Source organism: Silurus aristotelis (genome assembly GCF_946808225.1).
Source record: "Silurus aristotelis genome assembly, chromosome: 29".
In the NCBI taxonomy this organism is placed as follows: Eukaryota; Metazoa; Chordata; class Actinopteri; order Siluriformes; family Siluridae; genus Silurus; species Silurus aristotelis.
The window spans coordinates 2,684,459-2,708,442 of record NC_139602.1 but is presented as its reverse complement, the minus strand read 5'-3'; the positions used below and the strand labels follow the sequence as shown (position 1 = coordinate 2,708,442).

Here is a 23,984-nt window from a genome sequence, read left to right as displayed (position 1 = left end):
TTTCATTTGATTTGTGCTTTCAAATCAAAATGTGGTTACTTTAAAGATTCGAAAATATGAAACATTTTCTGGGTAATTTAACACGCTTTTAATTCCATAATTCCATATCCATTTTTTTTTATTTTGAATTTCTTCAGTAGCAACGTACAATGTTTAAGTTTTATTATATATATCTTATATCTTATTATTTTTCTTTTTTCCACTTAAATACAATTGCTATTGTATTTGTTTTATTATTGTTGAATTTATTCTTGATTTTTTTTTTAATCTATTTTCTTTACATTTTATCTATTATTATTATTATTAGTAGTAGTAGTAGTAGTAGTAGTAGTAGTAGTATTCGAATTCGAATTTCATTTATATTTCATCCTTTTTTTTTTTTTTTTACAAAAATATATATGCTGTTGTTTGGAAATATATGATCATGAATAAAAAAAATAATATTTTAAAAATAAACGAAACACTGACTTTTTCACTTACAAAAAAATGCCTCCAATCACAATCCTCCTTGTTCACGCTTCTATCTCAACCTAGCCAATCTTACGCCTCCTTGTATGACACGTGACATCAGAGTTGCTCAATCACAATCTTGAAAACGAAACAGGTTTTTTGTTATTTAACTCCCACCCACATTGAGATAATCCCGCCCTTACCGCTGTAATTGGTTAGCGCAGAATTTTGCGGCGCTCTCATTGGCTGTTAGGGCTACATCGCAATCCTGTGTACGAGTGGCTTGCAGGAGAGTAACATTGGAGAAGCTGAAAGAGATTCAAAGTCTGGCAAGTGATATTTTCTTTCTGTTTTAAATCCAAGTGGCGTAGAAAACGTTTATAATTGAAAGTTTGGGTAAAACGATGAGCACATTTGAGTACTTATATGTTCAAGATTTCATTTTAGCAAGATGGAAACGAAGTTATGGTGATTTGTGATAGAAGAGTAGAAGAGTATCTGCAAGAATGAAAGGGAAAGTTTATAGGACTGTGGTGAGACCTGCGATGTTGTATGGATTAGAGACAGTGGCATTGAGTAAAAGACAGGAGGTGGAGCTGGAGGTAGCAGAGCTGAAGATGTTGAGGTTTTCGTTGGGAGTGACGAGGATGGACAAGATTAGAAATGAGTTTATTAGAGGGACAGCACATGTAGGATGTTGTGGTGACAAGGTGAGGGAGGCGAGATTGAGATGGTTTGGACATGTGCAGAGAAGGGACATGAATTATATTGGTAGAAAAATGCTGAAGATGGAGCCACCAGGTAGGAGGAAAAGAGGAAGGCCAAGGAGGAGGTTCATGGATGTGGTGAGGGAAGACATGCAGGTAGTTGGTGTAAAAGAGGCAGATGTAGAGGACAGGGTGGTATGGAGACGGATGATCCGCTGTGGCGACCCCTAATGGGAGCAGCCGAAAGAAGAAGAAGAAGAAGAAGAAGAAGGAAACGAAGTTATGGGGTGACCAGAGTATGGGTGTGAATCATCTCACTTTCATTCATACCCCCAAAACAAACCTTGAAATTGTAGAAAGACGACAATCTGTCGTCCACTCAGATGTTATTTTATCCATAACACCTTATAAAAATGCAGAAAAACACCCTAAAACCATAGAATATCACTTTACACCCACCATAACTTCCTTACCAATTTATAAACCAGCTCCAGAAGCTTCCTATGAAGCCTCCACATTATCTATGGTCCATACCATCATTTCTATAAATTACATATACGACCTACATTGTTCGTACACCTACATGCACAGTAACATGCACTCTGCCTCTTCACAGCTCCACGATTATTGCTTATTAGAACTTCTTCACTTCTCCAGTGGCTTCAACTACTGAAAACATGCAGGTACGTGGATTATGGTCAGTTACGTACTCCAAGGTGTGTGTGATCACGTGTGTATGGTGAAGATGCACCTGGGATTCCAAGAATAGGCTCCCGATCCACCAAGCAAGATTCATTTCTACCTCCTGGAACTAGTCTCCAATCACCGCTGTGTTATTGACGCTTCTGGAAGCCTGAACGTCAATCGATACAAAACTGTGCACTTTCTTGGGTTTATTGTGAGTCCGGCGAGTGTCAAGGATCTCAGGACTTTACGGGACCTGCTGTAAACCACCTTTAAGTATCACTATGAAAGTATGGACCATGGAAACAAGCAAATTAGGTGGTTTAGTGCTTTCTCCTGGTGTAAATGTGGAATTTTGAGGCTATAGCAACAACAGTAGGTTGATTTTTTTTTGATTTGGGCATGCCAAAGCGCAAACCTGGGGTAGCTATGGCAAAGAACAACTCCCTTAGATGGTTTGAGGAAGACACCTTTAGAGGAACTCAACTTAAAAGGGAAACCCATGTTCATCTGGGTGACACAATAAGTGTGATCATAAAAACATTACAAACAATGGAGAGTTGCTTGTCCATTATTGCCTCCCCATTCAACACTTCACACTGTCAACAACATACATTGCACATTCATCCATCCATCTATCCATCCATCTACAGTATCTCTCTCTCTCTCTCTCTCTCTCTCTCTCTCTCTCTCTCTCTCTCTCTCTCTCTCTCTCTCTCTCTCTCTCTCTCTCTCTCTCTCTCTCTCTCTCTCTCTCTCTCTCTCTCTCTCTCTCTCTCTCTCTCTCTCTCATATGTTACATCTGCCCACTAAATCAAATCTATATTTTCATGTTTAAAACCTGGTCCCCTCTAATTTGTCCCACAACTATAGATTTTATTTAGATCCATACACACACTGTTGTCTTTTTTTTCCCTCACAGGCAGCAGCAATGTCCAGAAAAAGGAGCAAATCCAAGAAGCATAAGAAAGAGCGAAAGAAACGCAGATCATCGCCGTCGTCCAGCGAGGATCAGGTAACGATGGCGAGATTCCTAATTCATTACATTGGTACAGTTTATTTTTACCAAAAGTTTTATTTGTTATATTGTGATTATGTTGCTTTAGAGAAAAGAGGACATGGAGAGACACAGAGGCAGTACCAGGGACAAGAGCAAGCATGTGAGAAGGTGAGATATACATATAAAATAAGATAAGATAAGATAAGATAAGATAAAGCTTTATTCGTCCCACAGTGGGGAAATTTCTATGTTACAGCAGCAAGACAAAGAAATAAAAATAAATGCAAATATATGAAAAAGAGAAATATACATGTACTACAATAACAGTATATACACAGTTACAATGTATAAATACAAATAGGGGGAGGAAAAAAAAAGTATATAAATATATAATTAAATATATCTATATATAATTATAAATCTAATGAATGCAATACACTTTTAATTTGATTGATTAAATTGATAATATATTTTGATATATCAAATTGATAATAAATAAAAACATTAAATTAAATAGTTTATTAGACCCTATTTTGGTAATACAGACGTGTATGTAAGAGCTTATTTCAGCATACTCGTCTACAAATGTCTTCATTCCTTTTATCTTTCATTAATTCGCTTCCTCGATACGTGAAATTGTCATGATTTTCTTCTTTTAAGAGAAATTCTTGAAGCTGGACATAAAACTCGAAAGAATCCATAGCGCTAGCGTTAGCCGCTAGCCACTTCCTGGTTAGGGGCTAGTGCTATAGCGTTTTTATGCATGCGCTAAACAAATCTTATTTCCGGTACAGAGCGAGTGGCCACAATGACACTGCGCTAACTCTAGTTTCTTTATACCCATGGCATTGTTGTGTATCTTTATTAGTAAAAATAATAATGAATAAAAGTGCGAGACGGAAACTAAACAAACTTGCGGTCCGCCACTTAGTATGTTCCTAAAGGGAACTCGGATATTTACTATGTCCTGCATGTAAAAAGGAATGCATTTGGTACACATACAGTATGAACCGAACCTAAAATTAGTGGTCTTAAATTTCATTCTTAATGGTCTTAAAAAGTGTCTCAAATTTGACTTTGTGAAACCTGCAGAAATCCTGTGTTTAATACTTTCTGGAATGTGTCTTCAGACCTAACTGTCAATAGGTCTTGACCCAGAATATGTCTTTCTTTTTTCCATAGCACAAGACCAGACTGTCCAAGATCATCTAAAGACATCATGACAAGAAGTGGAAAGTACAAAATTTCAGAGGGAGAAAGCAGAAAGGCGAAATCGGAAGTAAACAAAGACTCTCGTGGCCGAGAGCGCAGCTCAGTGAAGGACTCTTCCTCAGAAGCTTCTACATCTACCTCAAGAACGAGCTCCAGAAGCCAAATCCCTAAAGCACCAGCCAAAGACTTTGGTAGGAGAAGGTCTACTTTAAGTGAGCCTGGAAAGAGTGCAGCTGAGTCAGAAGAAAAGAGAAAGAAACGAAGGGCATCAAAGGAAGACGATCACCCAGTCGACAAGCGAAGATCCAGCAAAGAACCAGCAGATGTTCGCAAAGAACCAGCAGATGTTCGCAAAGAACCAGCAAATGTTCTCAAAGAACCAGCAGATGATGGCAAGCCAGAGAGACTTGAGATAGTGGAGAAGGGGTGCAGGAGGCCAAATGAAGAACGTGTCGCAGAATGGAAAAGCAGCGGTCGTGAGAAAATTCAGAGCCAACACACGTCTAAACACATAACGTCTTCACTTATACCAGATATCAGACTGAAAACAGAGGACAAAGGTCTCCCTGAGTCACCCTCATCCTCCAGTGACAAGCCATTAACACCGTCTTCTTCCTCTTCTTCTTCTCTTAAAATCTCTTTCAAGATCCCGAAGAAGTCTAGCCTTGTAAAAGTAGAGACGAGTTGGAAAAATGCTGCAAAGTCTCCCATCACCAGCAAGACTTCGAAAATTATAGACTCTCCAGCTATGAAGGTTACCCCGGAACACACTAGATTGAGGTCTACAAGGTTCCTAGAGGTTCCTTCTCCGGTTCCTTCTCCGGTTCCTTCTCCGGTTCCTTCTCCGGTTCCTGCTCCGGTTCCTTCTCCGGTTCCTTGCTATGCTTCTTCTCCAGTCCAGCTAGAGCAGTCGAGCAGAATGAACGAGACCCGGAGCAGCAGTAACGCTTCGGTAGAACATGTAAGTCATGCCATTTGATTCCACTCTTCTGGGAAGATGTTCCACTAGATTTTGTGGAGATTTCTGACATTTCATTAGTAAGGTCATTAGTAATGTCAATTACTGATGGAAGTGAGGTGAGGAGGCCTGGGGTGATGTTCCAATTCATCCTATATGGTACTTTTTGTATCACATTCACATTATTTCTTTTTGTTTATTAAATACTTTTTGATATGTTGTGTTGCGATGTGTTGATTCTTTTTTAAAACTAACGATGAAAGTGATTTGCCACCATAAAATCATTATAACGAGAAAGCATTGTACATTTTGGAGATAAGCGTGGCAGATGATGCCTGTTGTCAAATAAAAAAAAAATGAGATGAGGTAACTATTGACAAATAAGAGAGTTGTTATCTAGACTGTGAGAAAAAAGAAAATCAATTGTTTACCTCCAAGTCTGTGGGAAAAGTTTGAGGAAGAACCACCTATGGCTGGAAAAGTCTGACCTCCCAATACTTTTGTGTACATCACATTTAATTAGCAATGTAGTTAATGCATGTTCTTCTCCAGTCTAGCTGTCCTGATGTTTCTACAGAGAGCACGGGAACCACCAATGACGATTTCGAGGTAGGTTTTAAGGAATTATCCGTTCTTCAGGCTATAATGTGTGTCTTAAAGAGTCACTTTGAGGTTTCCGTTGCTATTTGACATCTATAGATGCAGATAGCTGAAGAGTTGCACCTGGCCCGCTCTAACAAACAACTGCATACGAATGTGGAGAAAAGTTACGGAGAGCTGACCAGCATGGACGTCGACCCAGCAACCGAGAGCTCCACCATCGCACTCGGTTTTGTGTCTCGAATAAGTAAATAATACAATTCAATAAATAATAATCTTCCTTGAATAAAAATGTAGCAAAAATCAAGCTTTTATAAAATAAGTACTTTATGAGTAAAATGTGTGTCTGTGATATGTTCGTGTGTATGATCTCCAGGTCAGAAGCAATACCAGGACCTGCTCATCGTGCTCGACACCAATGTTCTCCTCAGCCACCTCGACTTTGTGAAGAAGATTCGATCCCATGGGCTTGGAGGTAAGATACAGTGGTTACCGATATCGGGTCATGCATTTCACAACCAGGCCTTTAGGGGGTGTCCTGAATGAATGAATCCACCTCTTAATGGTGTCATTATTAAACCACGACTATAGACACCATCAATATAAAAGAGAAACGCAGTACAGACAGTTTTGGACGACCTTTTCTCTTAAAAAGTATTTGAAAAAATCAATGGCTTCTCCGTCAGCTGTTGTGGAATAAAAAAACAGCTATTAAATCCACACGAATATATTTGAGCTCTCTGACCATCCAATCAAAGGATGTGAAAATGTCGGTTATTGGACACCTGCTAGATGGACGTCGGAGTGTCCAAATCACTGTCTAAATGGTTACAGTAACATGAAGCTGTATCTGTGCGATTCAATTTACTGAATGATGCCGCATGATTGGCTGATTGGATCATTGCATGAATGAGCACATGTTTCTGATAAAGTGGTCAGTGAGTGTGGGAAGTATGTATGGGTGGGAGTATGTCTGGTGTCAGATTCTTCTAGAAAGATACTGAGTAGAACTAAAAGCTGAAAACAAGTCGGTCCCGCTCCTCTTTAGTCCGGAGGACGTGGTGTCCATGGTTTCCAAAATCACAGAACAGTTTTCCACTTTGCTTCAGTACATTTTAAATGAGCTTTGGCTTACAGAGGATGTTTCTGGATGATGTTTACGAATGCCTTCTTCGTGCATGATAGAGTTTTAACTTGCATTTGTGGATGACAAGGCAAAGTGTGTTTACAGAGAATGACTTCTGGAAGTGTTAATGAGCGCATGCTGTGATTTGCATTTCCATTTCCAATCATGGCTGTTTTAAATGCAGTGCTGCCTGAGGGCCTGAAGATCACAAGCATCTGATATTGATTTTAACCCTTATACCTTGCGTACACAGATTTTTTCCAGATCCTTGGAATCTTTTAATTATATTTTGTACAATAAATGATGAGCTATTGAAAAACCTTATTCTGACATTTTTCCACAATTTGTAGTTTTTCACAGATTGGTGAAGCTCTGCCCATCTTAACTTCTGAGAGACTCTGTTACTCTAAGCTACACTATTTACACTCAGTCATCCTACTGACCTGTTGTCACATTTGAGAAGATTTTCCTTTTTTTGTGATACAGCTCTGGGATTCCCAACACTCCTGGTTCCCTGGGTGGTTCTTCAGGAGCTCGACTCGTTGAAAAGCGGTAAACTGTCTAAGAACGTTGAAAGAAAAGCCCGGCCAGCTGTTGACTACATCTACACCTCGCTGAAGAATCAAGAGCCGCGTCTCTGGGGCCAATCCATGCAGGAAGTATCTCAAGCTGCCTGTGAGCTGTTGTATTTTATTTTTTATTTTTTTTCTGTAAGAATTCATGCAGCAGCTCACCAGCTGATGGCGCTGTTTGTTAACCCTGTTACAGGCGGCCTGAAGGCCGAGAATAACGATGACCGAGTGCTGCAGTGCTGCCTGCAGTACAAGATGTTGTATCCAGAGGGCACTATCATGCTGTGCACGTAAGCTGTGCATCCCAGACATAGAAATGTTCAGGCATCTTTAAGAGGACGTGTCTGTTCTTGTTGTAGAACATCTGGAACTTGCTGTTTGTATAAAAATGTCTCAATCGGCAGCAATTAGTTTAATGTTAAATAATGAAATAAATAATCTTATCGGGCCTGACTGAGGTATTTTATCAAAACATCTGGTGTGAATTGACCTTGGCAGCCTTGCCGTCGGATAGCGCTGTTATGAATCATCTTCTGGGAAGATGTTCCACTCTATTTTGTGGAGATTGGTGCTCGTTCAAACAAGGGTCTTTGTGTGTGTGTGTGTGTGTGTGTGTGTGCTAAATTATTTGCCGTAATTTGTTTCATTATTAACAAATTCAAGCTACAATGGGGTCATCGGAACACATCTTCATCATAAGTTGGTTCTCTGACACCACTTCCTTCATCGTTTCCACTCCATGTAGGAACGATAAGAACCTATGTAGTAAAGCGCTGCTGAGCGGAATTCAGGCCTCGAGTAAAGCCGATCTACAGGAGCAAGCGGAAGTGAACCCCGAGCTCCTACATCAGCGCTACGGCCACACTTCTGCTTCTCCACATCACTCAGCACCCTTTAAGTCACCTCAGGAAGGTGACATGCATCACTATTTCCAGTATACATGCGCTCTCTATTTCTTACACTCTCTTCACGAGTAGGTAACGATTTTCTTTTCCGCAGTCGTCGAAGCGGAAAAGGCAGAAAGGTCATGCGGAGAGGTAGAGGAGAGCAGGAGAAAGGAGACGGAGAAGGAACTGAGCGAGTGCGTGTCTTTGCTGGAGAGCAGCCTGCAGAGCGCCCTGTCGGCCGTCCTGGAGGAGGAGATGGAGGCTGCGTATGAAGAGCTGTGGCTAGAGGTGACCTTGGTTCAAACACACACACACACACACACACACACACATACACACACACCCTATCGGTTTGTTGTACCAGTTCTGACATTAATAATTAACTGCCAAATACTTATTTATTTATTTATTTATTTATTTTTGTTAGTAACATTATTATGAATATTACACTAGAATATATTAATGGTGGCCTTATTTTTATTTTTTATAATTTTTTTTAAGATATATTCCATATTTCTATATAGATGCAGATTGCAATCTTGAACACTTTTTCTTCTTGTATGGTTGACTCACCAAGGAAGGTAATAATTTCCCCGTTCATCGGAACCGTAAACCTTCCAAGAAACCGAATGATTGGTTTTTTGGTTTTTTCCCCCTGCAGGCAATAACCACTTTCTAAAGCACCGCCCTTCCTGCACGGAAACACTCGAATGTTAATTACCGTGTAAAATCGACCGAAACGAGACGATTATTCTGCGTGGGAAGTGTGAAGGCTGTTTGTCGTTTTTATAATAGAGATATACAGGAAAACATATATATTTACACCCTTTATACCATTATTTATTTATTTTTATTTTTTTGATTGGAGCAATGACAGATTTTTATTCTGTCCCCGTCGTTCTATCGTTTTAAAATATACACTATGAACAAAAGTTTGTGGACAATAGGGTTTTTTGAACATATTTCACATTTAGTCTCCTTTATAATCAGCTCCACTGGATTTAATTGCTCAGGCACAAGGGTATCAGTAAAGTCATGTACTGGTGTAGGTGAGGTGAGGAGGCCTGGGGTGCCGTTCCAATTCATCCAAAAGGCGTTTATTAGGGTTAGAACTCTATAGCAGGAGAGCTTCTATTCCAACAATAAAAGATTTTATTCACATAAGCCTGGAAACATCAGGTGTCCCAATACTCTTCTTCATAGAGTGGACTTGGTGCTATTTATCTCATACATTGCTCTCAGTTTATTTCTAATATTAATAGCTGAAATATTTGTATGTTTTATTACATAAAAATTGTGTTCTTTTTTTTTTTGTAGATAGTCTACGTGAAGCCTCCCTGGAGTCTCGAGGCTTTGTTTCAGTGTTTCGAGAAGCACTGGATCGCTGTGTTTGGAGCCATTCTCAGAAGAAGTCTGATCAATTGCGTGAAGACGCTTAGCAGTTTTTTCCGCACAAGTGCGTATATGTGTGTCTGTGTGTGTCTGTGTACTGTGTCCATGTTTTTTTCTTAGTTTTTTAGTTTTTTTAAGTCTGCTTATTTACTACCTGGTGCGTTTACATCAAACCGAGTCTTTGAATGTTACAGGTATTTAATGGATGCTAGCCCGGCAGTACTACACGCAATACTAAGCGGCTAGCGCGTCCTATTACTGATAGGTGCCGCACATGTTGCGGTCCGGGTCCAGAGGCCGTTAATCAAGATGCCAAACAACAGTGTTGGTGCAAGGAACATCGTATGTTGATGCTTCTTGCGAATGAAGGCATAAATGTTGTGGTGGTGGTGATGATGATGATTTTGTATGTATATATTTTGAATAGAAGTTTCCAGAAGGCTTAATGCACCATGAGCCATTCTTGGTGCTTAGCCCCATTTCATAACCACTCGCATCAAACGGAGAAATCAACCGATTTAGGTCTTGAGTTTTAGCTTAAGATTTAACACTGAGTGATAATGTGCAGGTATGTGTGTGTGTGTGTGTGTGTTTGTCTGTGTGTGTGTGTTTGTCTGTGTGTGTGTGTTTGTCTGTGTGTGTGTTTGTCTGTGTGTGTGTGTTTGTCTGTGTGTGTGTGTGTGTGTTTGTCTGTGTGGACTGACTTGTGTATAAGACCTGGTTTTGTTCATCTAGTTTGTGCAAGCATGACTCTGCTTTCCTTCCTCAGTTTCCTTTGGCTGGGAGCCATTTCTGACGAAGCGAGTGAGAGGGAGAGAAAGAATGAGCGAGCGAGGGAGGGAAAGTGGGCAAAGTGAAAAAGAAAAAAGAAAAAGGGGCATTGTAAGAGTTTGTAAGCGGAGTGGAAAAGTACTGGTCTGTCTTTTGCGTGCCTAGCATTTGCGTGTGTGAGTTAGTGGGTGGGGAATGTATCTTTGAATGATCTCTAACGACTGTGTGTGTGTGTGTGTGTGTGTGTGTGTGTGTCGGATATAAAAGGCTTTCATTACGGGGGAGTTATTTCGTTCTTTCAGTGTTTATTGTCTTCATGTTTTAACTCTTGCAGGTAGAAATTGTGTTTCTTGGTCCAAGCAAGTGTTTTCTGCTTGTTGCTCCTCCAAAGTATTTTTTTGCTGCAGTTCATCCATGAAGGCCTGACTCATGCAGTCTCCACTGCTATGTCTGCCACTTGAGGCTGGTAATTCTAATACACTTATCCACTGCAGCAGAGGTAGCTCTTGGGCACCCTTTACTGGAACGGTCCTCATGAGAGCCTGTTTCCCTGTTTCATCATAGTGTTTGATGGTTTTGAAAAGTGCACTTGGTGATGCATTTAAAGTCCTTGAGATTTTTTGGATTGACTGACCTTCATTTATATATATATATATATATATATATATATATATATATATATATATATATATATATATATAGATATATATATATATATAGATAACAATATTGGAAGATTCAAGTAGTATAAATAAACAAAACGAAAGCAACGTTATTTTCAAATGATCTTTGATATAATGAAAGAAATCAAATTTTTGGTAAAAAAAAAAATAAAAAAAAATAAAATTATAAGATCAACTCTACATTTCAAACCATAATGTGCACGTCTTTCTTTTTCATGTAGATGTGTCCGTGAAGTGCAGCTCCTTTCTAAATGCAGTGTCTACAGCCGAGGAGCTTCTTACTGCGCTGCGCCACAGGTCTCCATACAGTGGCCATGTAGACTCTTCCCTCAGTTGTCTGAAGAACTTAAGGAACAGACTGCAAGCCAGGGTGAGGCTTATTCATTTACATTTATCCAGAGTGACTTACATTTAGTATCTCATTTCTACAACTGAGCAGCTATAGGGTTAGGGGCCTTGCTCAGGGGCCCAGGAGTAGCAGATGTGGCTAAGGTTTGAATTCACCTTTTTTCAATTCTTTAACTATCCATAATAGAGCCCCTGATAGCGTTTTTCTCTGATTGCACATGGATCAATATAGTATATCTTGAAATAAATATATGAGCAATGTATTTAGCACATAAGGGCTTATCAGAAATGTGTGCTGGTCTGTCCTGAAAGAAAGCAAAGAAAATGCAGGCTGTATGGAGGAGTAGTTGGCACCGATCTCAAACAAGGCAAATCAAAATAAGGATGAGAAGTTTTAGTTCTTGTTAAGATTTTTCTAGAAATGAATGTTTGTGTTGGTAACAGTAACACGGCTGGATCCTGTTGTTGATTATTTAAAGAGAAGTAACTGTGTGTGTGTGTGTGTGTGTGTGTGTGTGTGTGTGTGTGTGTGTGTGTGTGTGTGTGTGTGTGTGTGTGTATGTACTGGATTGCACACTCAGAAATCCCCAGACGATGATCGAGACAGTGACATTGTGATGGCTGATGCTGTTGAAGATGTAGCTCCCCCTCCTCAAATTTCTCCACAGGAAGTGTGGGCTTTGTTCGAGAGCATCTGGCATAACTTATGCAACTTCAGGTGAATCGGATGTCCGATGACGTCTTCAAGTTTAGTCTGGAGGTTTAACTTTTCCTGGAAATTTCATAAATCTAATTTGTAAAGCGACATGAATTATAGCATCTTTAAAAGTAGCAGGGCGCTGATAAAAATATTGCTCTTGTGTTTCTCGCTCAATTTCTCCATTAGCTCGGCTGTTTTCAAAGCACTTGGCTACTCTCCAGACTCAGTGGGTCCAGTAGAGCCATGCTCCATGTCGCCCCCCCAGGACCCCCTCAGCTGCCTCCACAGGCTCCATGCTGCTGTTGAGCAACTGCTCGAAGCTTTTCAACGGTACCCAAACATCCTTTCATACTTTAAACAACAATTATAAACAACTTTTGTTTATAATTAGACATTGATTTCTACAATGATGGCATTCACTGCATGGGCAAACATATTGGGACTTTTCAAGCAATATGTAGTTCATCCTCAAAATGTTTCGACAAAGATGGAGGCACACAATTGTATGTCTTTGGAGGTGGTAGCTCTAAACTAGGAGATCCAAACCTGTTCCTGCATGACAAAGTGTGTGGAAGATCTTGAGTGGCCTGCAATAGAGCTTAAATTCTATTGAACATCCTATTTGGAATGAATTAAAGTGGAAGCCCTAGGCCTCCTCACCTCACCTACATCAGTACCTGGCAGTACAAAGTCTAGTGAAACATCTTCCCAGAAGAGTGGAGATTATTATAACAGGAAGTTAATGTAAAATGACCATTATACCATTATTATGGTCAGGTGTCCACAAACTTTTGCTGATATTGTATACAAATTTGAGTGTAATAATAGAAACGTTATTTATGTTACAGGAAAATGAATCCACACCTGCTAATGTGGGATTAAAAAGGAGTTAATAATCCACCTCGACGTTGAGAGCTGTAGCAAAAACCGGAATTCGATGACTATGCTGAATGTTATAAAAGTCAGGATGCTCTAGTTGAGTCTCTGCATGCCTCGGCGTGTTTGCGAGCGTTAAGCAGTTAGCGGGATGTTGTGCAATTTCTTGGGAAGTGCTGCTCATAACAAATTTCACATCGTTATCTAATCTCATTTTGACAAAAGGAGGCACAAATTTGAAAAGAAATGTCAGCGTTCCGTCGAGATCACCTATTCCCGAGAGTCGGAATTTGACTGAATTGGACCAAATTTCTGTGTCGATTTCTAGATTTTCTGTATACATACAGTATAAGCTGATGCCCATCAATGAGTTACAGTGCTGTGGGAAAATGTTTGCCCCCTTTTCTGATTTTTCTTTATATTCTTTGCATGTTTGTCACAGTTACATTATTTAGATCAAGTAAATTTTAATATTACATAAAGATAACCCGAGTAAATACAAAGTGCAGTTTTTAAATGATGATTTCTTTTATTAATGAGGAAAAAACTGTTGCTGTACAAACCTGCCTGCCCTAAATGGTTCAATTTCATTACATTCGTTACATTACATTATTTCCAAGGTCTCACCAGCGAACCACGGCGAGAGCATTATCCACAAATGAAGAAAACTTGGAAAGGTGGTGAACTTTCAGAGAAGTGCCAGGCCAACCAAAATTGCTTCAAGATCACAATGACAACTCATCCATGAGCTCATACAACAACCCAGTACATCATCTAAAGAACTGCAGCACTCACTTGCATCAGTAAATGTCATGTTTCAACAATAAGAAAGAGATCGGGCAAAAATGGTACTCTCAATTGGAGAGTTCCAAGACACTGCTGACCAAAAAGAACACAAGAATACATTTACCACAAAAAACATCTTGATTATCCCCAAGACTTTTTGGCAAATATTCTGTAGACTGATGAGACAAAAACTGCTAAATGAATGCTGACAGCCAAACATGGTGGGGGTAGTGTGATGTTCTGGGGCTGCTTTGTGGCTTCAGGACTTGGACAACTTGCCATAGTTGATGGAACCATGAATTTCTACGCTTTACCAAAAGGAGAATGTCCAGCCATTAGTCCATGTCTGGACATCAATTCTGCAATAGAAGAGTGGGCTAAAATTACTCCAAAATGATATGAAAGACTCATTTATGCAGTGGTTATTATTAGGTGTAGGGGGCAATTACTTTTTCCACATAGGGCCAGGCAGGTTTGGAGAGCTTATTTTTTCCTCATTAATAAAAACGTATATAAAATTCGCTGATTCATTTATGACATGCAAAAAAAAAAATTTGATTTTTCTACTGATACTTTTTCACAGCATTGTATTTGTTCGGATTTCGGTGTTTGTTACAGTTGCAAGCTGGCAAAAAAAGAGCAAAGGGTGTTGCTGTTACCATGGATATGGTTCGACTCATGTTCATGTGCTGGAAGCAGAGATGACTCATCAGACAGGCGCACAAACACCTTGTTCGGTTTTACCGTCCTCTCGAAAAACAACAAAGCGCAGTCCAAATGCCTCTCCACTTCTCCTTCGCCTCGTCTTCATGTATTCCTTCACTCTTTTTTATCGTTTTTTCCCCGCTAAAACACCTTTTTTATTGCGCTCGTTTTTCAATTGTTGGTTCTTTTTGTGATACAGAAAACAGGGTTTTTTTTAGCCACTCTGTGTCCAATGTCGCCTCAAACTTCTGTTTTTGGCTCACAGGCGTAAATTTCAATTTGATTTTTCGAGTTCGTCCGTCTCACGGTTCAGTATTATGTGCGTATTTTATAAAATGGTAGCTAGATTAAGGTCCATTTTGAAATTGAGTCCCTATTTGCTGTTATAATAACCTCCACTCTTCTAGGAAGATGTTCCACAGGATTTTGGGGAGATTAGTGCTCATTCTTTTAGCCACAAGGGTGTTTCAGGTACTTATGTAGGTGAGGTGAAGAGGCCTGAGGTGCCATTCCAATTCATCCCAAAGGTCTTTAATAGGGTTTAAACTCTATAGCAGGCCACTCCAATCCTTATAAAGCATATCTTCATGGAACTGCCTTTGCCAAAGATATCCTAAACATCTTTGTGGTACCATTTTGAGGAAAAACCGCATATGGTTGGAAAAGTCACGTGTCCCAATACTTTGGTCCGTATTGTGCACAGTCAAACCACTTCCTTTCCAACCCACTTCCTTTTCCATCACTGTCCTATTCATCCTGCACAAACATGTCTAATACAGTAATAGCTCAGTACTCGTCAGCTGCGGAACTTGTCGAATTTGGTACTCGTCACGTTATGGCGACTGACTGTTTCGCACACCTACTCTCACGATGGCACTTGGTCTTCGCGGTAAAACAGATGCACGAAGAGTCTCATTTTAGCTCTCAAACAGTCCCATAGTGTTTTCTTTTCTGCTTTCTGTGCATTTTAAACCCAAATCATGGGTCCTAAAGTGGTACCCCCTACTTGCTCAGTCCTCGCCACGAGTTCCAGAACCTTGCCTACAAATGCTCAGGTATTACTGTACAAACACCAAGTGTTTTCGATTATGAAGTTTAAATAAATTTTTCTCTTACAGGTTATTGTCTGTGGGCAGCACTGTAGAAGATGCTCAGGCTCTACTTACCTTCATTCACACTAGTAAGGTAAGATTCACAGGTAAAGGAGCAGTTTGTAAGTCTCTGAGGTGCTACCTTGTGTTTATATGAATATGATGTGATATAATCTCACAAAACTGTTTAGTATCATTATGATTGACAGTGGGGTGGAGACAAAGCCAAAATTTCTCAGTTGAAACTCGTTAATGTGAATGTAGGGCAGCAAGTAAAAACTGTTCAAATCCTTTCTTGTTTCCTGAAGTTGGTGTCAAAACTCTCTGGAGTTACTTTCTGAGGTAAAAATTCATAGACATGAGTTGCATCTTATACCAGCAAATGAAGACTAATTGTGAAACGGAATGTTAAAAAAAAAGCAAACAGAAATCTTTTAGTCAGGTGTCCATCAACTTTTGAGTTGCTTTCTGAGGTAAAAATTCAAAGACATGAGCTGGAGATGGAAAGACCTAGAAAGAAATGAAGGATGGACCCATTGTAGAGCAGATTTATATATTTAGTATACACACATCTTTATATATAAAATAGTTTGAGCTGTCTGGTATTGCATGCTGTAAATCTCTGTGAAATAGATTCTAAATATAAGACTTTAGTAACATTAAGCAACCAACTGAGAACTTTATCAAGAATGCATGTCCCAGTGTAATAAGGGCATCTAGTTTAAGCCTCCTCTGGGGTTTAAAGGTAAGTTGAGAGCACCTTAAGAGGTAAAGAATGCCTGTTTAAGTGTGTGTGTGTGTGTGTGTGTGTGTGTGTGTGTGTGTGTGTGTGTGTGTGTGTGTGTGTGTGTGTGTGTGTGTGTGTGTGTGTGTGTAATAGTTTGCTTCACATTATTTGAATTATGCCTTACATTAAAATACAATGGTAAAATACAATTACATAATCAAGCTAGTTATAAAAAATGTAAATACACTATAAGGACAAAAGTTTTTGGGCATCATTGCACATTCAGTCCCCAAATGAGATGATGTTCCTGGAGATTTTGTGGTAATTTGTACTCATTCAGACACAAGGGTGTTTGTAAAGTCAGATACTGATGTAGTGTGAGGGGAGGATGAGGCCTGGGATGGTGTTCCAATTCATCCACCAGGTGTTCAATAGGGTTGGAGCTCTAAAGCAGGAGAGCTTCCACTCCAACCCATCTGAAGCATATCTTCATGGTTTAAGTGAAGGGAAAGTTTCATGAAACTACATCTAATGACTTTTTGTAGAACTGTGTGATTTAAATTTTGTTTTCGAGAACCACATATGGCTAGAAAATCAGGTGCCCCAATCCTTTTGCCTATATAGTGTAGCGCTAAACCTGATTGGAGATTATGCCACTTTACTAGGGTTGCAATGGGGTGGAACATTTCAAGTAAATTTCCACAAACTTCATCTGGGGAATTTTGGAAATATTCCAAGTTGGAAACCAGGAATTGTTGGGAATTCATTAGAAATTTTGGGAAATATAAACTGTATTATATAAAAACATAAATCATTTTGTTTGGTCATAAGCTGACATGCAGGTAAACATACAGATTTTAAAAATTGACATTTTGTTTGTTAGTATAATTTTGTTGCACAATATCTTACACACAGCACAAAGAAGTTTTAAACATAAATGTATGTAACATTTGACATTTAAGTAAATACTCGCCAAGATGGGCATTTTTTGACGTGCAGGATTCAAGAAATGTGTGTTATGTTATGGAGGAATGCAGAGTGCATGTAGAGGGGTAGAAATCCAACTGAAATTGCACTCAATCTGGTTGTTTTAACCAAAATTATCCTGCAAGACTATACTTAAGTTCTCTTTTATAGGCAATGTTGTAAATTCCCGGTTAATTCCCATGGAAAGTTTCCAGTCTTGGAAATTCCTGGCATTTTGCAACCCTACACTTCACTATATTTTACTATAAAAAACCCGAATAAACAGTAAAAAACATCACGAGGTCCAAGTATGTGTTTTTTCGATATCCGCCTTTGCGTTTAAATCCGATTCAAAATACACGTGCAAAATCCAGTGCAATTTGGGTTGTGCCATTTCAATGACCATGCATTATAGCTTTCCCAAAAGACCTACTGTTTACACAGTACACCACTAATTGGGGGGAAAAGGTGTTCGGAAGTCTCTGCAGTTAGCCTCGTGCCAAAAGCAGGATTAATATATTATTGGTGAAGCTGACAAACAGCGTGCGGTTTATAACAGTGGAAAAAAAAACCCTTTGTGTTTCAGATCACTGCCGTGGAACCACGCTTCACTGCCGAGGACCTGTTTGAGTGCCTGTCTCACCAGGAGTACAGGTTAGATGAGTGAGCACACAGTTATGCATCCATTCAATTTGCATTGGGTTGAAGCCAAATGTCAATGGGTCAAAAATAAATTTGATTATTAGGTAAATTTCAGGATTAAACATGGTAATAATAAAATTGGACACCTGAAATGAAGATTTCTAGCTGAACAGTTTAATAATGTGCATTAGAATCAACCAAGCTGGATAAAAGTTGGATTTGAATAGATCCAGGTCTATAGGTTTTAGAGCCCTGATTGGTGGCTTGCTATTTTGACCAGTTAAGTTTTTATCCACTCATAATTTAAAAGGGACGACTAATTTTGCAAAATGTAGTTGAGTTAAAATATAAGATATTTGACTTTTAAAATTTAGTAAAGCAAAAGTCTCCCCAAATAGAAATACTTAAGTAAAGTACAAAAACTACTTGAGTACAGAAACAAAATACATTTACTTCATTAATGTCCACCACTGGTAGATACTTTCCTTCCACAGTCAAGGTTTCCAAATATAACAGGAGAATATTTCCCACTATTCTTTTCACAGGACATTGATGCATCCAAGGGCTAATATGAATGCGTTTCTTTCTAAAGCATGTGGGCGTAGAATAAGTCCTCATTTCCTGTATGTTATTTCCCATGAGCGTCAGCCCAGTTCAGGGAAAATATACGGTTTGTGGACACCTGACCATAAGATTCGTATTTGCTTCTTTTTGAACTAAGAGTCCATGCTACCTTGGGAAGATTTTATTTCCATGATTCTAAATGTCTTGACTTCTTCTAAACAGATCTACAGGGCTGTAGTACGCATTTTGCCTAGATAATGACATCAGGATACGCTCCGTTCTGATTTGAGACTTGAATCCACTAAAGCAGACCACTGAAAACATTTCAGTGCAACCCATGTAAAGCATTTCTCATTGATTTGGCTTTGTGCACAGGGGCATTGGCATGCTGGAACAGATTTGGCTCTTGTAGTTCAAGCGTAGGGAAAATTCTATGGGAAATCCTGTACAATTGCGTGCCTCCATCTTTGCGGTAAAAGTTTGCGTAAAAAGCACGTACGGCTGGAAAAGTCAGGTGTCCCAGTGCTTCCGTCTTTACAGTGTATATTTTCTTGTGTTTCCTTGGAACTGGGCAACTTTAGTTTCGAAAGAAGTGTAGTAGTTTGGAATTCCTAATCTTGAAAAGCCACCTTGTTTTTTATGTTTTTTTCCCATAATTACAGAAAGAATGTGAGAAGAGGTGATAAGAGTAGACGTTTTATGATGCGTAGCGTAGGCTGGAAACATTGCGCTGAAAGTACAGCAACCTCGGTATGACCTTCGACAGCCGAGATCTGCCGTCTTGACCGGAGGAATTCTTCAACCAGGCTGCACTGTTTTGTTTTTGGTTGCTGTAGAACCGCAGGGGGTCGATTCCTTGTGTTACCAAAACACAAACACTAAACGAGACGTCGTTCACCTTCATTTCAGACGACCTCGGGTGAACAGGAACCTCCCTCCTTCCTCTAGCTCCACCCCAACCATGATAAAATTTCTTTCACTTATTCCTCCATGAAGATATGCTTTCCATGGGTTGGAGTGGACACTGGTGGACAGTAATGAAGTAAATATAATTGCATATCTGTACTTTTCTGAAGTATTTCCATTCAGGGTACTAAATAGTACTTTGATTACATTTGAAGGCAAATACTTTTGTACATTTACTCAAGTGAAAGTTTAAAGAGAGCAGCTTTACTGAAGTAATATTCGACCTATTGTATCTCTGCTTCAACTCCAGTACATATTTTGTTTACTTCGTCCACCACTGACTCTAAAAGTAATAAAGAAGCACATATGAATCTTCTGGTGTTTTTGCAATAAACTCGTCCAAACGCCGTTTTGCTTTCAAACACACTACGAAAACCTACACCTCTAAGAGACACCCGTCGTGTCTTGACCTTGTCATGTGCTTTGTCCGAGCTGACTGATATTTAACACCAACGAACACACACTGCAAAGCCGCTAGTCGTATCCTCTGTCTGTTTCTCTCTTTCCCTGTGTAACCATTAACCTGCTCGTAGACGGTTACATAACCCCACCCACCCCCTCCACCACGGTCTGCTGCGATTGCTGAGGTCACGGCTTTGTCATTGTGAGAATCGCTGTCGCAGGTGTACATTGTTACCAGAGAGCAAACAATTCCAGAGCGCTCACATGGCAACAACATGATATTCACAGGAAAGCACTTATCACACAGGTGGCCTTGGAAAGAGATCAGCATACCCGCGATTAAAAGCTTGGTTCAAGTCCCATTTTTTCCCCCCAGTTTGGCCTCCTTCCAATAAAAACAGTGATACAACAACTAGGATGAGGGACAACACGTGCTTCCTTTAAGACATGCCGAGCAATGGGGAAGTGGCGCATACAGGCACGAAAAGCGTTTTCCTGCATACGTGAAGTCGCAGACGGATTCGATTGTCTCACAAGTCCACTGCAAAAAGATTGCAAGAAAATACAGACTAGAAACAATATTAAGATAATTCTACTTGGTAAGATTTCTTAAAATAGGAAAACATATCTACCTAAAATAAATCTTGATATTGTGGGTGAAACAACATAAAAAACATCATTTTCATTTTAGCAATCTCTGGATTCAAGCTTATTTACACACAATGCCAGAATGGACACTCAAAACTAACACACGATTTTTTATCATCAGGAAAAAAATCCCTTAAATTGTCCATCCTGTCAGAATCCAATGTCCAGTAAACGCATTTTGCTGAACTATAACACTTTTACCCCCTTTAAGAAATGTTTTTTTTTAATTTTCTGTTGATACTTTTGAAAAGGTTTTTAATCCAGTTAATCCAAATTTACTCCTGTTTTTCGGGGGGAAAAAAATTCTTTAGTTTTATGTTTGTATAACTTAAGAAAAAAGAAGGAAAAAAATATATATATTTGAAAAAAATAATTTGAAAGAATAAGTATTAAAACACGTATTCCAAGCAACCGATTTCGTCTATTTAACTTAAAATTAGTTATGTGAAAACTTTAAACCCGAGCTACTAACAAAAGAATTCCTCGTCATTTAAGAATCGTCATTATATATTGTATTAAAATAAGAACTTGAGTGCGTTCGGGTTTGCGATTCTCAGAAATCTGCTGCACAGCATTGGCCTCAGGTGCGTTTTCAGAAGCCCGAGCGCACTAGCAATAATTTAGCAAACGTTATATTTAGCCCCTTCCCCCAGTGGGAGATGACAGAGCGGTGTCCGGAGATCGCAGCCGGAGGTCCACACAAAGCTTCGCTCGACAGGAGAGCAGACCGTTTGATGTTTAACAAAAAGTGCACAGGCATTCTGCCGTTCCCCCTCTTGCTCTTTACTACAAGAGCAATTTAGTCTCTACATCGAGGGCATTGTTGGAGCTTATAGGTGAGAAAGTGAAGCTGACTGTAGATGCGTGCAGTGGCGATATTCTGGCGTGTGGTCACCATGGCTAATGCAGGGTTACATCACGGATCACAGCTCGAGCGTCCGGCCTGCACCTTTTAGTCAGCGGAGGAACGTGGAGCTTTTCCGCTTAGAAAGACTTTCGTGTGGAGAATAAGCGTTCGCGATAATCTCGAGTTTTATAAAAAAGATTAAATAAGTAAATATAAAAAACCTTCACAACATACATTCTTTATTCAGATATTACATAAATGTAAGAAATTCACAGGAAAATTACTTTCAATCACTAAACATTTCTTTTACCAATGCACCAAGTCTCAAAACCCGGCATCCGGCAATTAAAACCGTCCGTGTGGAAACAAAACAAAAGTTCCTGATGATTTACGTCATTTAAAAACGCCAAAATGACCTCAAAACATTTACAAGCGTATTTTTGCGAGCATTTGAAAATGTTCTGGCAAACAATTGGATCAGTGTATATGAAGAGTAGTAATAGGATCTTTCGATTTTTCTATGTTACATTTTTTCGAAAAACATTTATGACCTTGGACACGTCTACTCTACATGCTCTATGTTGCGTTTGGTTTTACTAACAATAAACATTCATTTTCCCGAAAGCATCCATATTTGTCTATTCCATTGGTGATGAGAGTATTAAAACCTTTAAAGTATTAATTTAAGCTACATTTAGAACAGATCTGAAATGTGCGATTGATCAGGAATTAACTCGTGACGATCGTGCGATTAATTGCAACTCAAATTTTTGATTGACAGCCTTAATATTTATATATAAATCTATAAATATTGGTTAAAGGATGGACGATAGGACAGAACTCTACAGGAGGTGTAAAGACGGGATACTTTCTTACTTGCATACTTTCTTGTCAGCTATTGGTACATTCCATTGTGCTCTATCTACTGGTTTTTTTTGGTCTTGGGAGGGTCTTGGTGGCTCCGCCCAGTTCCAAAACTGATGTCACCAATTTGCATCCCCCACCCGTGTCATCTTTTTGCTTGTTTTGCATCAAAATTTAAAAGTAAAATTCCCTTCACTGTGTTTGACTTCGGAAAGTGCTTTCTCTAAGTTTTTTTTATCGTGACCCGGCCTGCCAGCTCGTGTCCCGCCCCTATCTGTGTTCAGTACTCTTTGTAGGTGGTTTGTTGTGTCTTTGTTTTGTCTTTGCATACACACACTCACACACACACACACACACACACACACACACACATATAGAACACAAACCAGTCCTCGTTTTTTGCACAAAACATGGTCAGCACCATACCCAGGTTCAGTTTGCCTTTATTTTCTATAGACAGCTGTTATATAAACGATCATGAGGGGAAAAAATTAACTGCTCTGAATTCTTCCTCCTCCGATATTTTTTTTTGTCTTATGTACCATTCAACAGAAAGCTTATTGCTTAGAGGAAACAGGAGAGAGAAGATCTGCAGGTCAAAGTAGGAGACCTAAACCCAAATCTCCGCAAAATCTACTGGAACATATTCCACAAAATCTAGTCTAACATCTTCCACAAATCTCTGTACCGTCTCTCGACCGTGTAGTGTATCTTAAACAGAAGAATCTTCAGACTAACCTTGGACTCTAACACTTCCTGTGTACGCCAGTTTCCTGGTGTGAAACGGAAACGTGTGTTGTTTCAGGGTGGATGTGGAGCTTTGCTCTTTTTAACTTTAGACTTTGGAGTGGTGTTTTTTTTTTTTTTTTTTTTTTTTTAATAAAGGGTGGTAGTGGTGTTGGTGGAGCTGCTGTTAGCGGTGGTGTTGGTAATGGTGGAGGTGGAGTTGTTGACAGCAGTGGAAGTGGTATTGGTAATGGTATTGGTTTTGAAGTTGTTAGCAGTGGTACTAATGTGTTGTTGGTTATGGTGGTGGTTGTGGAGGTTTTGCTGGTAATGATACCAGTGATAATGGTGGTGGTTTTGGTGGTAGAGTTGAGGTCTTAGTGGTGGTAATCGTGGAGGTGCTGGTACTGTTGGTGTAATTGTTGTTAGCAGTGACAGTGGTTGTAAAGAGGTGTTCTTGGTGATAGTGATTGATTGTAATGGTTTTGGTGGACTTGTTAGTGGTGTTTGTGAGGTAGCCGTCCTCCCATTTGTGCATTTTCATGGTGTCGTAGCAACTTGACAATGAAATTGCGGGTCCAACCATGAGAACATTTTTTTATCCATGTGTGTTTCCATCCAGGGAGAAGCTGTCTGTAGGAGGAACGCAGCTGATGGGACTGCGAGGGAAACTGCATCAGTGTGCAGCCACCGTCTGCAATACACCTTCTCTGTTATAGCCCAGATTTATTACAAATAAGCCCACATGCTCTTTCCCAGTCAGCTGCTTCATATTCATCTGATGAATACTGTAAGTAAATATTTGCTGACTTTATAACAGGAGCTCTGAGAAAAACCTCATGATCTGACCGCCGTTACAGCACGTCTTTTTCCAGTCAGTGTGTGAGGTAAAGTTAATCATTCAAGGTGTTGTGTGTTCGTTTTTTTTTGCATGTCTGAGGACCAGACTGTAAAACAAATCCGATATCTACACCTGATACGACTGTTAGATTGTGTTCCTAGACTTTTTGTATCCGGAAACTACCTCAGAATTAAAAGAAAAAGGCAGCCATGTTTTAAAGCCTTAAAGACAATTCAGTCAATT

The 23,984-nt window shown here is 39.5% G+C and overlaps 1 protein-coding gene and 1 long non-coding RNA gene across 2 annotated transcripts; one reads left to right on the top strand and one right to left on the bottom strand.

The window, feature by feature from the left end:
- Window positions 1–625: 625 nt before the first annotated feature.
- swt1 (SWT1 RNA endoribonuclease homolog) lies at window positions 626–23,659 on the top strand. Its single transcript, XM_083535199.1, has 19 exons — window positions 626–779; window positions 1,774–1,840; window positions 2,764–2,856; window positions 2,948–3,009; window positions 4,024–5,014; window positions 5,564–5,620; window positions 5,711–5,858; window positions 5,988–6,086; window positions 7,224–7,412; window positions 7,506–7,599; window positions 8,055–8,221; window positions 8,309–8,484; window positions 9,514–9,652; window positions 11,264–11,412; window positions 11,972–12,108; window positions 12,277–12,420; window positions 15,576–15,642; window positions 17,828–17,895; window positions 23,523–23,659. Exons 2-19 carry the CDS (start codon window positions 1,835–1,837, stop codon window positions 23,617–23,619), a joined length of 2,883 nt encoding a protein of 960 aa, XP_083391325.1. The 5' UTR covers window positions 626–779; window positions 1,774–1,834; the 3' UTR covers window positions 23,620–23,659.
- On the bottom strand, window positions 21,533–22,775 carry LOC310722635. Its single transcript, XR_014532425.1, has 2 exons — window positions 22,530–22,775; window positions 21,533–22,495 (listed from the first exon to the last, which is right to left on the bottom strand). It is a non-coding gene; the product is annotated as an uncharacterized lncRNA (long non-coding RNA).
- Window positions 23,660–23,984: the final 325 nt, after the last annotated feature.

Excerpts from the sequence above, each read along its gene's own strand:
- swt1 (XM_083535199.1), top strand. Across the intron at positions 7,600-8,054 it reads GGCACTATCATGCTGTGCAC|GAACGATAAGAACCTATGTA; the intron begins GTAAGCTGTGCA and ends CACTCCATGTAG. Across the intron at positions 12,421-15,575 it reads CTGCTCGAAGCTTTTCAACG|GTTATTGTCTGTGGGCAGCA; the intron begins GTACCCAAACAT and ends TTTCTCTTACAG.